The following is a 13,945-nucleotide window of genomic DNA, read 5'->3' on the forward strand; positions in this document are numbered from 1 at the left end:
GCAGTTTGGCAATATATATTATTGATATGTATACACAATATATATTCTATTATAAACCAACTCCCACTTTATCATTTTTACTATGTGTTTTAATACGTTTGATTAAATGTTAATTATTTTTGTTGGCGTGAATTTTTAAATTGAATTTGGTTTCAGAGGACTGGAGAACCACCCGAGCCTGTAAAACTACATATCCCACGAAGCACCGCGGTCGGAAGACAACAGGAGGGGAGGAAAAAATCGGTGTCAATTGAGGGGAGCAGTCAGGCGGTCGTCGGGAGCGTATTATAACCATAACTTGTGCAGGTATGAAAAGAAATATTATTTTTGTGTCGAAAGAGGGAATTCTATTATTCTGAGAATAATCTCAACTGGTCCTTCCCGCTCTTTGTGCGAGGAGTCAAAAAGTGGTCAGGTTATGAAACGTTACGTAGCCTAGCGGCGAGCTAGGTAGTAGTGCACTACTCCAGCTGTTAGCTAACCCACTGTAGCCCGTTAGCTAACCCGTCTGAGTTGTCATTGAGCTAATTCGATTTGTGCTTCCTCTACTGTAGAATACATTATAACCATGCTGCTTCGCAAGGTGACCCAGTCTCCCGCACTGTGCGGCACCATTCTCCGGATTCCTCCCGTGCTGTCTGGGTAGGTGACTTATGAAGCTATTACTGAAGCCACTTGCTAGCTCCATGCTTAGCTAAAATGACATTACTAAGGGGGGGGGGGGGAAGAAAAACATTGACTCTTATCGTGTCGTCTCTGGTCTGCAGAGGTCAGCGTGTGGCCAGTGTGGCTGCTGTGCACAACTCCCGTCTCTACGCGAGCCAAGCCGCACAGGTACGACAACATTTGCCTTCGTAATAATTCATATTCCGACTTATTTTTTTTATATATATATATATATATATATATATGTACATTCAGTCAGATATGTCCGTTGCATTGTGTAGACTTGCCATGTACCAGAGTCTTATTTGTCACGGGTGACGTAACGTCGACGTGCCCTCCCGCTCGAAGTGGGTGAAGGTTCACCGGTCACGTGACCCCCAGCTGTAAAGGTGACACGCTGCAGTTGTCCTGTACTGGGTTCAGTTGTTGGGAGATGTCGCGCGCGCCGTGTGTCACACTGCTCCACATCCACCACTGACAGACAAAGATTTTCCTCACACCTACTACTTGAATCTAAATTCATTCGGCAGACATGGGGTGAGGTTTGAATTGTCAAATTGGCCTAGGAAGTTTCCTAAATCTTGACGTCCTCCTTTACACCTTTCCTCGACCTCATGACATTTTCCACTGGGGAGAAGGAATGGTAGATAGGAATAGTAGATAGGAAGGACAATTCGACCTCACCCATGCTTTGTCCGAAGCTACTTAAAGCTGCAGTCAAACCACATGTGAGCAAGAGATCATCAAGAAGTGTTTTTTTTGTTCTGTTTTGTTTTGTTTTTCTTTTTTAACAAATAATTAAAATCCACTTCAGGGCCACAGTACAAGAGAGAGATTTACACAAGTAAGGTGTGCTGAGATGAAGTCTGAAAAGAGTGTGACCCATTTGTTCTCTAGCAGCCACAGTTATAATATATATCTATACATATATATGCATATACAGTATATATATATATATATATATATATATATATATATATATATATATATATATATATATATATATATAATATGTAGTTTAGGACAGTAATAATGCCTGCAGCTGATTGTGATCTGATGACAGGTGACTTGTAGCAGTACTTATGGTCTACATTTCTCTGGTCACACATTTCACATGTCAGTCTGAGGATGTCACGATCATTAAAAATAGATTTTTAAATGCAGCATAGCAGCTTGATAGTGACGCCGGAGCAAAATTGTGTTTATGAACCATGATCAAGTCTTCTGACTGCAGAAACAGAAAAGGTTGTAAACGAGAGAACATCTCGAACAGTATCCCCCTGCTTTAACACAAAGACCACAGGAAGACTTTCCCTCTTCCCTCGCACTAACTACAAACATGACAACCTAGTTTTGTTGTCTTTTAGGTAGAGTTTTCCCCTGGTGGGTGGGGGTACCACTTTTCACATCATTACAATATGTATGAAATCAAACCTCATGAATTTACTTGAGAACATGTAAAACCAGCATTCAGAAACTCCTGCAGGTTAAACTGGACAAACAAAAAAAAAGTCTACGAACAACTCAGATCTATATGAAAATTCTTCACCAAAATAATGAAGCTGAATGACTGATGTTGTTTTAGTTGTCTTTACACCAGATATTGTTTTTTTTAGCTGTTTACATGTCCATTGTCTTGTTTGGTTTTGTTTGTCTTCAGGCGGTGCTAGAGAAGACAGCAGCAGTCGGAAGTGATGCCGCCACTAAAGTGGAAAAGAAGGCAGTTTCTCTTGTATGTTGATTCATTATTATACTTGACCTTTAACAGCACCTTTAACTCAGTATCTGGGCATTTTTCTTTGGTACAAGTTTTACATTGTTCAACTTAATTTTCTGCAGGAATCCAAATCCTTTGCCGTCAACATTTTCAAGGGGCAGATCGCGACCGCCCAAGTGTTTCCCTTCCCCAAAGGTAAATCAGTGGATATTCATTTAATGTCATATTTAAAAAGATGCCAACATGTCAGTATAGTTTTGCAGCAATGAAAAAGGGTCGCTGTATGTAAAATCACTTTTTATCTGTACCGTAGCCCTCAGCGAGGAGCAGGACCAGTTCCTCCGAGAGCTTGTGGGGCCTGTCAGCAAATTCTTTGAGGTAATTTTAAACCTCTTTGATCTAATGTATGAATTTGTATGATCACATACTTACAGCCTCTCTAACCCCCCCCCCCCCCACCTTTTAATGTTTCTGCTCAGGAGGTGAACGATGCTGCGAAGAACGATGTCTTGGAGAAGGTGGAGGATCACACCATGGAGGGCCTGAAGGAGATGGGTGCCTTCGGCCTGCAGGTGCCAGCTGACCTGGGCGGCCTGGGCCTCTCAAACACACAGGTAAGTCTGCTTGAGTAGATTTATGGATGCTTACTCTTATCATAAACACACATGAGTAAATATTGTCTCGTCGCAATTTGCTTCAGACAGAGCAATGAGTCTAATGTGATAATATCCGTCTGTCTCACAGTACGCCCGGTTGGTTGAGATCGTTGGCAGTCATGACCTGGGCGTGGGCATCACTCTGGGTGCCCACCAGTCCATTGGCTTCAAGGGAATTCTGCTTTTTGGGAATCCAGCCCAGAAGGAGAAGTACCTGCCGAAGCTCGCCACAGGTAAAATAACCAGCATTTGAATAACCAGCAGTCGGTATCCTGATTCAAATACATCTGTAGTTGTAAATTGCAGCAACGTATAAAACAGCAAATATGCTCACACTAAAAGCAACTATTCAAGGGCGATTGTAAAATGTAGTTCATTTTTGTCAATGTGTATGACGTTTCTTCAACTCCAGTTGTTGTTTTCTGGCTTGACGTGGCGCTCAAGAGTCAGGAACTACTTTTTCTGATGATTCCTGCTCCACGTGAATGCACGATATTTCTAGATGTGGATGTAGTGCGGATGATTTATTAAGGGATGACTCAAAATATATTATAAAATATATAATTTGGAACATGTCACCCAGTGCTTTTCAAGGTACCTTTACACAAAACATAATAAATGCAAAGACCACAACAAAAGCATGTTCGGTTGCAGGGGACATTAAATCAAAACATTACAAGCATATCGAAAAAGAGAGTTTATTGCAAAATAATTTGTATAGGCATATACTGTATGTCAGTCAATAAATGGCAAGATGTCATTGGGACAGAGCCATTGTCAAAGTTTTGGGTTTTGTAAAGCCACTGTACCATTTTTGGGTTATTTAAACACTCATGTATCCACGTTGGTCACAAAAAATTGGTCGGGGAATAAGATGGATAATCAGAAATAAGGGAGCCATGTTCCTCCTCAGTTACGCATTTCTAAAGGTGGACTTTTACACGTATTTTGCAAACCAATCTTCCTTTTTTACACAGGATTTGATTACAGGATCAATACAACTTAAATGTACTCCTGCATCCTTTGTTCCGTATTCATGTAGCTCTGCGGTCAAGGCTGAAATACCACAAAAGGTTTTCATTGTATTGTTTCAATGTATCGAGAAGTTACATAAACCAATGAAGGAAACATACAGAACTGGTTAACATTTCTGTTGTGTGCACTGCACATGCTTGACACTGCATGTGTGTATTTGTCCCTGCAGGTGAGCACATAGCCGCCTTCTGCCTGACTGAACCAGCCAGTGGCTCTGACGCCGCCTCTATCAAGACCACGGCTGTTGAGTCACCCTGCGGACAATATTTCACTCTCAGTGGAAGCAAGATTTGGATCAGGTGAGGAAACGGAGGAGGACGTATACAGAAACTTTTCTTCTTTTTTTTTACTTTCACCACAAGGGGGCAGCTCTATAATGTAATGATAAGAAGCTGATGCTGTGCTTTCCCTAATCTGATTACTCATTTCTTCCGTCAGCAATGGAGGCCTGGCTGAGATCTTCACAGTGTTCGCCAAGACGCCCGTGAAAGATCCCAAAACCGGGGAGATGAAAGACAAGATCTCGGCCTTCATTGTGGAGAGGAGCTTCGGAGGAGTGACACAGTGAGGACACTTTACTGTTTTATCACCGAGCTCCATCAATGACTGAATGAGGCTGAATTGTGTCTGTTCTTTTTCCCTAAAATCTCTCCTGTTCCGCCGTCTCGCTCCCAGTGGCGCCCCAGAGAAGAAGATGGGCATCAAGGCGTCCAACACAGCCGAGGTATATTTTGATAACGTTCGCGTGCCGGCCGACTGTTTGCTGGGTGAGGTCGGCGGGGGTTTCAAGGTGGCCATGAACATCCTGAACAACGGGCGCTTTGGCATGGCGGCCGCCCTTGCCGGCACAATGAAGGGAGTCATCACCAAAGCTGTGAGTGAACTACACATAGCACAAACAAATGTGGACGGGAAAGGAAGCGGTATGTTTTAGATATTTCGCTTCACCTCACTGCAAATTTTGACGTTGCTCATGCTAGTTTGGATCATTTGTGTTTATTATTTGCGGATTGTGTTTACTCTTTCGGGCACGGGCGGACATCAGTGAATTCGGGAGAATCTCTGCGCTAATTATTTTTCAAATGGAATCCTTGTCCTCTGTGTATTTCATTAGCTGAGCGGGAAAAGCGAGTGATTATCATGTGCTACAGTAAGACGAAGGATCTGTTTTTCGAAGATGAAGATGCAGCCGGTAACCATCATCTTCCTCATTTTCACCAGGTGGACCATGCAGCCAACAGAACCCAGTTCGGGAACAAGATCCACAACTACGGAGCGATCCAGGAGAAGATGGCGCGCATGGCGATGATGCAATATGTAACTGAGGTCAGACCGATTAACACTTTCCTTTGTGTTCCTGTCTGATTCACATTTCTCACATATCTTCTAACACTGAGATGTTTTAATATCAGCTCTCATGAAGATGGCATTGAAACAAATATTATTCTGTTTTACCCAAAGAAATTCACACTCTCAGATGATTTATTGTTACAGGAAAGAAACAGCATGTATTTTTTGTAAGTTATAGTTTTACTGCCACACAAACACTGTTTCATTTGCTCACCAAAGATGTTTTGGGTTCATTAGATTCAACTTTTTCCCTCTTTGTCTGTATTTCGTACTGTTGAGGAAAATGTCTGCAGCATAGATGAACGAGTCGCGTCTTTTCTTTGTTCTTCTTCTTCTTTGCAGTCAATGGCCTACATGATCAGCGGCAACATGGACAGTGGATCGACTGACTTCCATATCGAAGCTGCCATCAGCAAGATCTTTGCCTCTGTAAGAACTTTAGTAGCACAACAGGCGAACCAGAGGGTGCTAATAGTTCCCACAATGCCCGGCTGACGGTGCTTAATTGCTTGTATTGCCATCTCATACTGTAACCTATTTAAATTACTTCTTACACATTTGCACAAACCAGGGAACGCAGCACATCTTACATAATATGTATAATGTTCCTTATTCTGTGGAAAACTGACTGAGACGGGGTGGAAGGGGAAGTAGAAGTCTCGAGGCTTGTTGACTAAATTAAGATAATTGTGTCATTGACAGAGCAAAAGCTCATTTGTTGCTTTTTTTACTCTCCCCACAACTGTGACAGGAAGCAGCCTGGACCGTGACCGACGAGTGTATTCAGGTTATGGGCGGCATGGGCTTCATGAAGGTGAGTGCTCGGTGCACATCCTGTGACTTACACACCAGACGGCGACTGAGATGATGCATGTGAGAAATACGTGTTAGCAGTTTGTGTTCTGTCCCGTGCTGGAATTTTCCAGTTATTGAATTAAAGCATTCAATATCCTGGTGAAAGTAAATACATGATTCTTCTATATACAGCAACCAAAACGAAAACACGACAACTTGATAGAGTAGGTTGTTTTTTTTAATAGTATAGAGTGTGTTAAATTCTAAGTTTGTGAGACACAAAAAATCCTCCTGTCCAGAGTTTAGCGTAGCCCGTGACTGCAGGAAGAACCCAGGTACCATATAGTCTCTTGTGTTTCACCAACAATAAACTTTTTTCCAAATTGTTCCCGGTTCAAACGCTTGAGTTCTGATAGCAGGACGTTAAAACGAGTGAACCAAGTGTGCATGTAACCCGAACAAAATAATAGAATTAATTTATGCACTAGAGCAGTATTAAATTACTGTAAAACACTACGCAGAGTGCTGAAAGTCCACCGACATTTGTTCCGTTGTTTTCAGTTCCACCCGTGCATGGCTCCTTTGAATCATCCGTAAACTACATGACAATGGCTCTGTCTCAAGCAAAGCTTTCATTTTATTAATTTGTTATTGCTCAGTCTTCTCGCTTCCCCAAGTGCGGTGGGAAACCAACGTGTAAAAGGAACTTTTAAGTCTGTCGTGTAGTCTCGCTTTTGCTACGTGCAAGACACACGTGCTCAGAAAATACTAAAAAACCACACTGATGGTTTCTTCAGTAAGATCAACCAGGAACCCAAGAATAGAGCAGTGCAGAGTCGCCGAAGATACGGGGGCGAAGCAAAGTTATCTAAACAATATTGTTGCCGTTCTTAAAATAAACCAAAAGATACATGAGGGCCACCTCTGGAGCCGACGTGCCGCTTTGCCTCTGCAGAGTGGAAGGTTCGCCCAAATCGTGAAACGCCCGTGAGAGGAACTAACTGCAGCGGTGGCAACCCTGGTGCAAATTGTTCTCTGCAAACACTTACACTGAGTGAAGCAAAACAAGCAGAACAATTTAGAGCAATTTAGTTTAACAACAGAACCATTTACAATCTATACACAGAAAATGCAAATTTTAAGCTCAAGATGTGTTTTTATTATAGGCTATTATGGTTGTATTGATAAACTGTGGGGGGGGTTTTTCCACTTCCCTCGTGTATTTGCAAATAAGTGTGAAATTAGTTGTGGGGAAGACAAACTGATACAACAGATTTTTCTGTATTTTGACTCAGGGTTTCGCTTCACCGAGGAAGTTAACACAGACATGTGCCCCGTACATTTTCGTTTCTGCTCTTCTGGACAGAAAGTTTCATCTTTGCTACCAAAAATACAAATAGTTTTCACACCACCTCATCTCAACTTATGTGACACACTGAGATCAAAATGGCTTGTATGTGTAAGATACAATAAATGGCGCAGCTGTTCGGTAAAGTTGCATATTGATATAGAATTCACAGATTGAAATAAAGAGCAGATTACGGGCAAAAGTATAGTAAAGTAAAGTATGGTTTATTATTGCAGCTCAATGCAGCACAGAATTTAGTTGAGTAAGAAATGAAAGGTCATCATTTCTGTCTCTGCCCACAAGGACTCCGGGGTGGAGAGAGTGATGAGGGATCTGAGAATTTTCCGCATCTTTGAGGGAACCAACGACATCCTGAGGCTCTTTGTGGCCCTCAATGGTTTCCAGGTAATGTGGAATCCCTTTTTGTCGCACCGTTGTTTGTTTTTCCTCAGACTCGGCTGTGATCATACAATAATGTATGTGTGGAAAAGAACAGATGCTCTGTAGAGAGGAAGTGATATCTGATTTCTGTAAAACTCATCACAGTACTTCCTATTCAGCTTGTAAGACACTGCTGCATCTTGTAGCCTTTTAAAAGCAACTTCCTTTTTTCTTCTTCTTGTTTTACACCAAGGCTCTGTGTTAAGCATGTGTTTCCTAACACTTGTCAATCTTTTCTATTTCTTAAAAACTGAACACAGGCAACATCTCTGCCATTCTTCACTATTCTGTGTAGAGGAAGGGCCAATTCCTTAGAAAGATAATGTTGACCGTGTTTGCTCAAGTGAGGCATAAATTACCAAAACAATTACAACCTACTCCCAACAAATAGGTTGGTGCAAAACTGCACACATGCCACCGACAGCATTTTCTGATGAACATTGCGATTTAACCCCTAAATGTAGGAAGTAGACTTTTGCACAGATGTAAATAATGGTGGAGAAAAATCCTGCTCATGTCACCAGGGAAAGATATTAAGGTTATGATTATGACATGTTTAATACACTTTTCTGGGAGTTCTCCAAGTCTGATGCAAAAACTTAGTTAGCCTGTTCCGCATTGTCTTTTTGTAAAATTTATATATATCTTAAATCCCCTGACAACTGACTTCATCTCTTACGTCTGTTTTCCGCAACATTAAATATTTCTGTCAGGATAGGAGGGGGGGAAATCGGGTACATAACATAAGTTAGTTTGTTTCATCGAGTCATTGGTCTTATTTCAGCACCCTGAATCGTTTTTTTTTCTTCTCATTGCTGATGTATCACGCGTGTTCCTCCCCGCCAGAACGCCGGTATCCAGCTGAAGGGTCTGCAGAAGGCGCTGAAGAACCCACTCGGCAACGCCGGGCTGCTCGCAGGAGAACTCACCAAGAGAGCCAAAAGGTTGCAACACACACACACACACACACACACACACACACACACACACACACACACACACACACACACACACACACACACACACACACACACACACACACACACACCTCTGTAGCTGATGGTGAGAGATTGACATACTGCTTCCTCTGCAGTATGAACGGTTGCAGTTTATTGATTTGCACCTGACATCTCAGCAGCTCTCTCTTGTGTGTGTATATACATTAAGTCAACATTTCCAGGAATTGGGTGCATTTCGTCTTCACTTCCTCCTTAGAATTGTGTTTTTGAAGATCGTTTTTTTAAGGTTGGGCATCGTCAGCACACACGGCCGTCACAAAGATCACAATTCCTCCCAATGTAAAAACACTTGCTGCAGTAGATTAACTGATGCTTTCAGAAATGCTCTTGTTACGGTGCAGACGGAGGCTTCTCTTATTACCATACTCTTACACGGCTACTGATGTGCGCTGCAATGCAACAGTACGACAATCAAAATTCTCTGACTTTTTTCTTTAACTTTCCACATTCCACGCTCTGACTTTATCACACATCAAACTCTCGTCCGGGCCTGCAGAGCTGAGAAAATAAACAGCTATTTCTGGCTTTTAACATGTGACCAATAAGTGCAACACTATTGGATGTCTTCCTGGAGAGGCCGTCAGAGAATGCTAGCCGTTATTCCCGTATTAAAACAATATTGCAATTTCGCAATATCTCAATTGTGGCCGTTCAGATCTGGTACAAACACCTTCGCTCTCTGATTCGGTCAAAGGGCGCGTCATCCAAAATAGCTCTTTTACCCGACCCTTACACACAAATACACTGTGCACAGGACAAGTTTCACTCATCCATCTAAATAATAATTTTAATACATTAGCTGTGTAATTGCTCATGCTGCACTTAAATTTACTTGCACTGCAAATTTGTATCTGCAACCCAAAGCAGCTTTTTCACGCGTTAAGTGTGTTTTCTTTGGATTTCAGTGGGAACCATAAGTGCTTAATTATGTGTTGGTTAGTGTGAGCACTGTTTTAAATTGCACAGCAGTCCTGTAGCTGAACAGTTGGAGCCATTTCAACTAATTTGCTATATCTTCATATAACTGTTTTGTTGTTTTGTTGTGTTTTTTAGGAAGGCCGGTTTGGGCACAGGCCTGACGCTGCAGGGAACCGTACACCCTGAGCTGGCACAGAGCGGCGAACTGGTACGTTACTGTCTCTGGCTTTTTTATTTAAGGGGTTTCCCCAAAGCAGCTCGGAGAGAGTGAGTAGGTGTGACAGTCTGCCGGGACAAACTTTTTTCTTTTCTTTTCTTACTAATAGTATGGTATGGGATTATTTTTTCTGTTTTATGGCCTTAAATAACTCACTCACACCAACATTTTTCATAATTCCTCTTTGTGTTTTTGTGTGATTTGTTTTTTTTAAGACGGTTAAAGCCATCGAACAATTCGGAGTGGTCGTTGAAGAGCTGCTTGTCAAACATGGCAAAAAGATCATCGGTAAGTATGCGTGCATATGTGTGAATGTGGGGGAAACATTCTTGTGGGCGTTGGATGGAAATAAATTGGTTTCATTTTTGCTGTTTCACTGTAATGTAGTAATTTCTAGAGCCCGACCGGTGGATTTTTTGGGGCCGATATAGATATTAGGGAGCACAAGATTTGTACAATGATTCCTAAGATTTCGTTATCAAACCTTTATGACAAAGAAATGTAATTGACACTTGATATTATTATTTCACCATAAACTTTATGATAAATAACTTTAAATTAAAAAAAAACACAAATATATAGAACTTGAATTAAGAAAATAAACATCTATTTCACGTAAAATGTAAACATATATAAACAAAATACAGATATGTCTGTGAAAGGCTAATATCGGGCGATATTATCGGCAAAACAATATATCTGTCGGGCTCCCATAATTTCATACATACATTTTGTTTCATTGAATAAATAAAGCATTGGGATTTGTCTACAGAAAGTCACAACAGCCGATTATTTTGGTTCGATTAAGTTTTTTGACAAGTCGCGTCAACAAGCACGTTTCCTGCTGTTCCAGATGAACAGTTTGTCCTGAAGAGAGTCGCGGACTGTGCCATCGACCTGTACGCCATGGTGGTGGTCCTGTCCAGGTAAGTATTCCTTGAGGTCCCGCTCCTCAACATAGTAGAGACTGACAAAGATGTTGTCTAGTGTACAGTCTTTTACATTTTCACCCTTTCCTCTGCAGAGCTTCACGCTCTCTGAGTCAGGGACAAGCCTCCGCTCAGCACGAGAAGATACTGTGTGAGACCTGGTGTATGGAGGTGAGACACACTGACAAACGAAATGCCTGAAATGATTTAAATCCTACATTTAGACTTAATAGTCTTTAGTAAAAGTGAGAAAATAATCTCTGCACATATTCATTATAGTTTGTGATGAGGTAGAAAAGTTACTTGTTTCAGTGAGTCTGGTTGATATTGAAACAGTTATTCAAACGTGGTTATGATTGACAGTTTGAGATTGTAGCCATTCATCACCTGATGAATGGCTACAATTAGCATACAGTAAGTTATTAATTGATTACACGTGACTAAGTCTGTAAACAGCTTTATCTGTAATTTTTCCATCTTGTCGTGAATCCAGAATGCTTCCAAATTTCTTAAATGGTTTGGTTTCGTAAATATCGATTTAGCCCAACTTTAGCTTTTTGATTTTATTCCTCACTTTCAGTTTGTCTCGAGCACCACTGCCCAACATACCTGCTGGCGAATGCTCTTCTCTTTCACTGCGTAGCACATCAATTTTCTTCATCAGTTTTTGGAGAGAAAATATTTTTGATCTTTCTTTAATGCTCCCTGTGTCCTCCAGGCCTATGAGAGGGTCACGCGCGACATCAAGACCCTGAACTCCAGCGACTCCAGACGACTCTTCAAGAACCTGCGGGCCATCTCCGGAGCCATGGTGGAGAATGGAGGAGTGGTTGCTCCTCACCCTCTGGGTTACTAAACACACCACACTCCCCCTTTTTTTTTTTTCCTGCCACAATTTCAGCAGGCTCTTTGTCATCTTTGCATCACACATCAGTGGTAAAATGGCTGCATTTATTTAACGCTTTCATCCAAAGCGCCTTTGGACAATTTGCCCCGTCATTCACCCTTTAACACACACACACACACACACACATATACATGAATATCAGGAGCATCTCGTCTTGCCCAAGGACACTTACATGTAGACAGGAGGAATTGGGGATCAAACCACACATTGACGACCCACTCTGCCTTGAACCCAGTGACCTTCAATCTGCTCTGTGCGATGAAGCATTCACGCACCAAAACCTCACAACCGGGAAGTTGGTCGTTGTCATCTTAACAGCGGTTAAGAGTGTGTCTTTGTTCGAGTCAGACGGAGACATTTGTCAATTTCCTATTGGCACTTTGCTAATTTGAGGCATAGGGAAGTGAAAGTGTGATTGACCAACAAAATCCTGGTCTGAAGTCAGTGGTACTGTTTTTGTTGTTATTTTCGGGACACAATATCAAGATAGCCCCCAGTGTGTGCATGGACTAAATGCACCTTTTACTTTGTGTCTCAGCACTTGAAAGATTTCATTTAATCTGCTGAAACGTGAAATTACGGTGTTATATTTTTCTGATGACTAAACATATATATATATATATATTCACATATATAACATGAATGTGATTTTGGTAAGAGGCCAGTTGACAGAAGAAGCTTTGAACAAATCTGTTTTAATTTATACGCAAGCATTTTGAAGAGCAAACTTTCGCCTTTGAATTAACAATGTGTTAAGATGTTCATATAGCGGTGTGGCGTTACTGTACCGCGACGGCCCTCTGCACGTTCGTTAACCTCACTCGCTGCCCGTGCTGTCGGGGGGCAAAAGCCGTTGCCTTAGAAACCGGTCCACAGATGCTGTTTGAAGTTCAACTTGAGTGGACTTTAGCTTCTTTCTTCACTATTTACCAATGGCCGTCAGGTGAGTTTGTTTTCTCTGCTGAAAGTGGCAGGTGTCATTAGTTTCATCTTGCAGCTCAAACTGTTTGTACAGGATCAACAAAGCTCTGCACATATTCCTGCCATCTCGTAGTTTGTATTGTGACAACCGGTGCTGCTGTCAGATGCGATCATATGCACCGGAGTTTTTGCAGTTCTGCCGTGAGAAATTTTTTATCTGGACACAAAACACTTTTATTGGGATTAATAAATAAAGTAGGTATCAATCTGTCTGTCTCATCCATTACTCTGATTTCATGTCTGTATGAGCTCTAATTTATTTCTACTGCCGTTTGTTCGGCCCCTGCCTGAACAGAGATAAAATCCTAATGATGCGTCTGTCACGTCCAGTTTCTTCGTAACACTCTTGTCGCCATCTCTGTGAATGTTTCTACAGGCCAAACTCCAGATTTTTTCTTTCACTGTATGAGCTTCTGTAACATGTAGAAACTCATTAAATAATAATTTCAAAAAAATCCCATCAAAGCAATTTTTTCAGCCCTCCTTCCTGCCAGACGCACTTCCTGTTTCTGCCGAAATTTATTACAATCTGCAGCGTTGCTCTCACTTCTGCAGCCCAGACTCTTCCAAGGCAACAGGAATGCCAGTAAGTGCTTTGTGGCCTCATGACTGCTGGTAGCATTGATTGTGCCACTGTAAAAAAAGAAAAGAAAAAAAAAAAAACCCTTTCCTGCCCTTATACAGACTTGTCATGTGTAGCTGCTGTGGGGGTGAAGAGATGAGGATGGTGATAGCTGAGCCGCCGCTTCATGAGCTATGTGGTTAAACTGTTGAGAATTCCCCCGGCATGTGTGGTTCCCGCCGTCTTGACTGAAAAAGTACGTGACAACTCGGCATCCGTGCCACGGGTCGACCGAGATGGCGGCCTGTGCTCGCCTGTAGACACTGCATGTAGAACTTTTGTTCTTCTGTAGTAGGAAGTACTGGGAGTGCTGAAAACGCTCAACGATTCTAAACAAAAGCTTT

The 13,945-nt window shown here is 41.8% G+C and overlaps 1 protein-coding gene across 1 annotated transcript; it reads left to right on the forward strand.

Moving 5' to 3' along the window:
- Positions 1–198: 198 nt before the first annotated feature.
- Positions 199–13,187, forward strand: acadvl (acyl-CoA dehydrogenase very long chain). Its single transcript, XM_035646906.2, has 21 exons — positions 199–306; positions 555–642; positions 768–834; positions 2,327–2,398; positions 2,506–2,578; positions 2,697–2,761; positions 2,863–2,997; positions 3,128–3,272; positions 4,244–4,373; positions 4,513–4,638; positions 4,750–4,948; positions 5,296–5,400; positions 5,767–5,853; positions 6,176–6,238; positions 7,871–7,972; positions 8,855–8,952; positions 10,081–10,153; positions 10,378–10,450; positions 11,016–11,088; positions 11,187–11,262; positions 11,810–13,187. The coding sequence occupies exons 2-21, from the start codon at positions 569–571 to the stop codon at positions 11,945–11,947; spliced, it is 1,974 nt and encodes a 657-aa protein (XP_035502799.1). The 5' UTR covers positions 199–306; positions 555–568; the 3' UTR covers positions 11,948–13,187.
- Positions 13,188–13,945: the final 758 nt, after the last annotated feature.

The sequence above is a fragment of the Scophthalmus maximus genome, chromosome 12, assembly GCF_022379125.1.
Source record: "Scophthalmus maximus strain ysfricsl-2021 chromosome 12, ASM2237912v1, whole genome shotgun sequence".
NCBI lineage: Eukaryota > Metazoa > Chordata > Actinopteri > Pleuronectiformes > Scophthalmidae > Scophthalmus > Scophthalmus maximus.

What these genes read in the sequence shown, in the direction of transcription:
- acadvl (XM_035646906.2), top strand. Translation starts at nt 569, where the DNA reads ATGCTGCTTCGCAAGGTGACCCAGTCTCCCGCACTGTGCGGCACCATT. An exon ending in ACGCGAGCCAAGCCGCACAG is followed by an intron (nt 835 to 2,326) that starts GTACGACAACAT and finishes GTTTGTCTTCAG; the next exon opens with GCGGTGCTAGAGAAGACAGC. An exon ending in AGTGTTTCCCTTCCCCAAAG is followed by an intron (nt 2,579 to 2,696) that starts GTAAATCAGTGG and finishes TCTGTACCGTAG; the next exon opens with CCCTCAGCGAGGAGCAGGAC.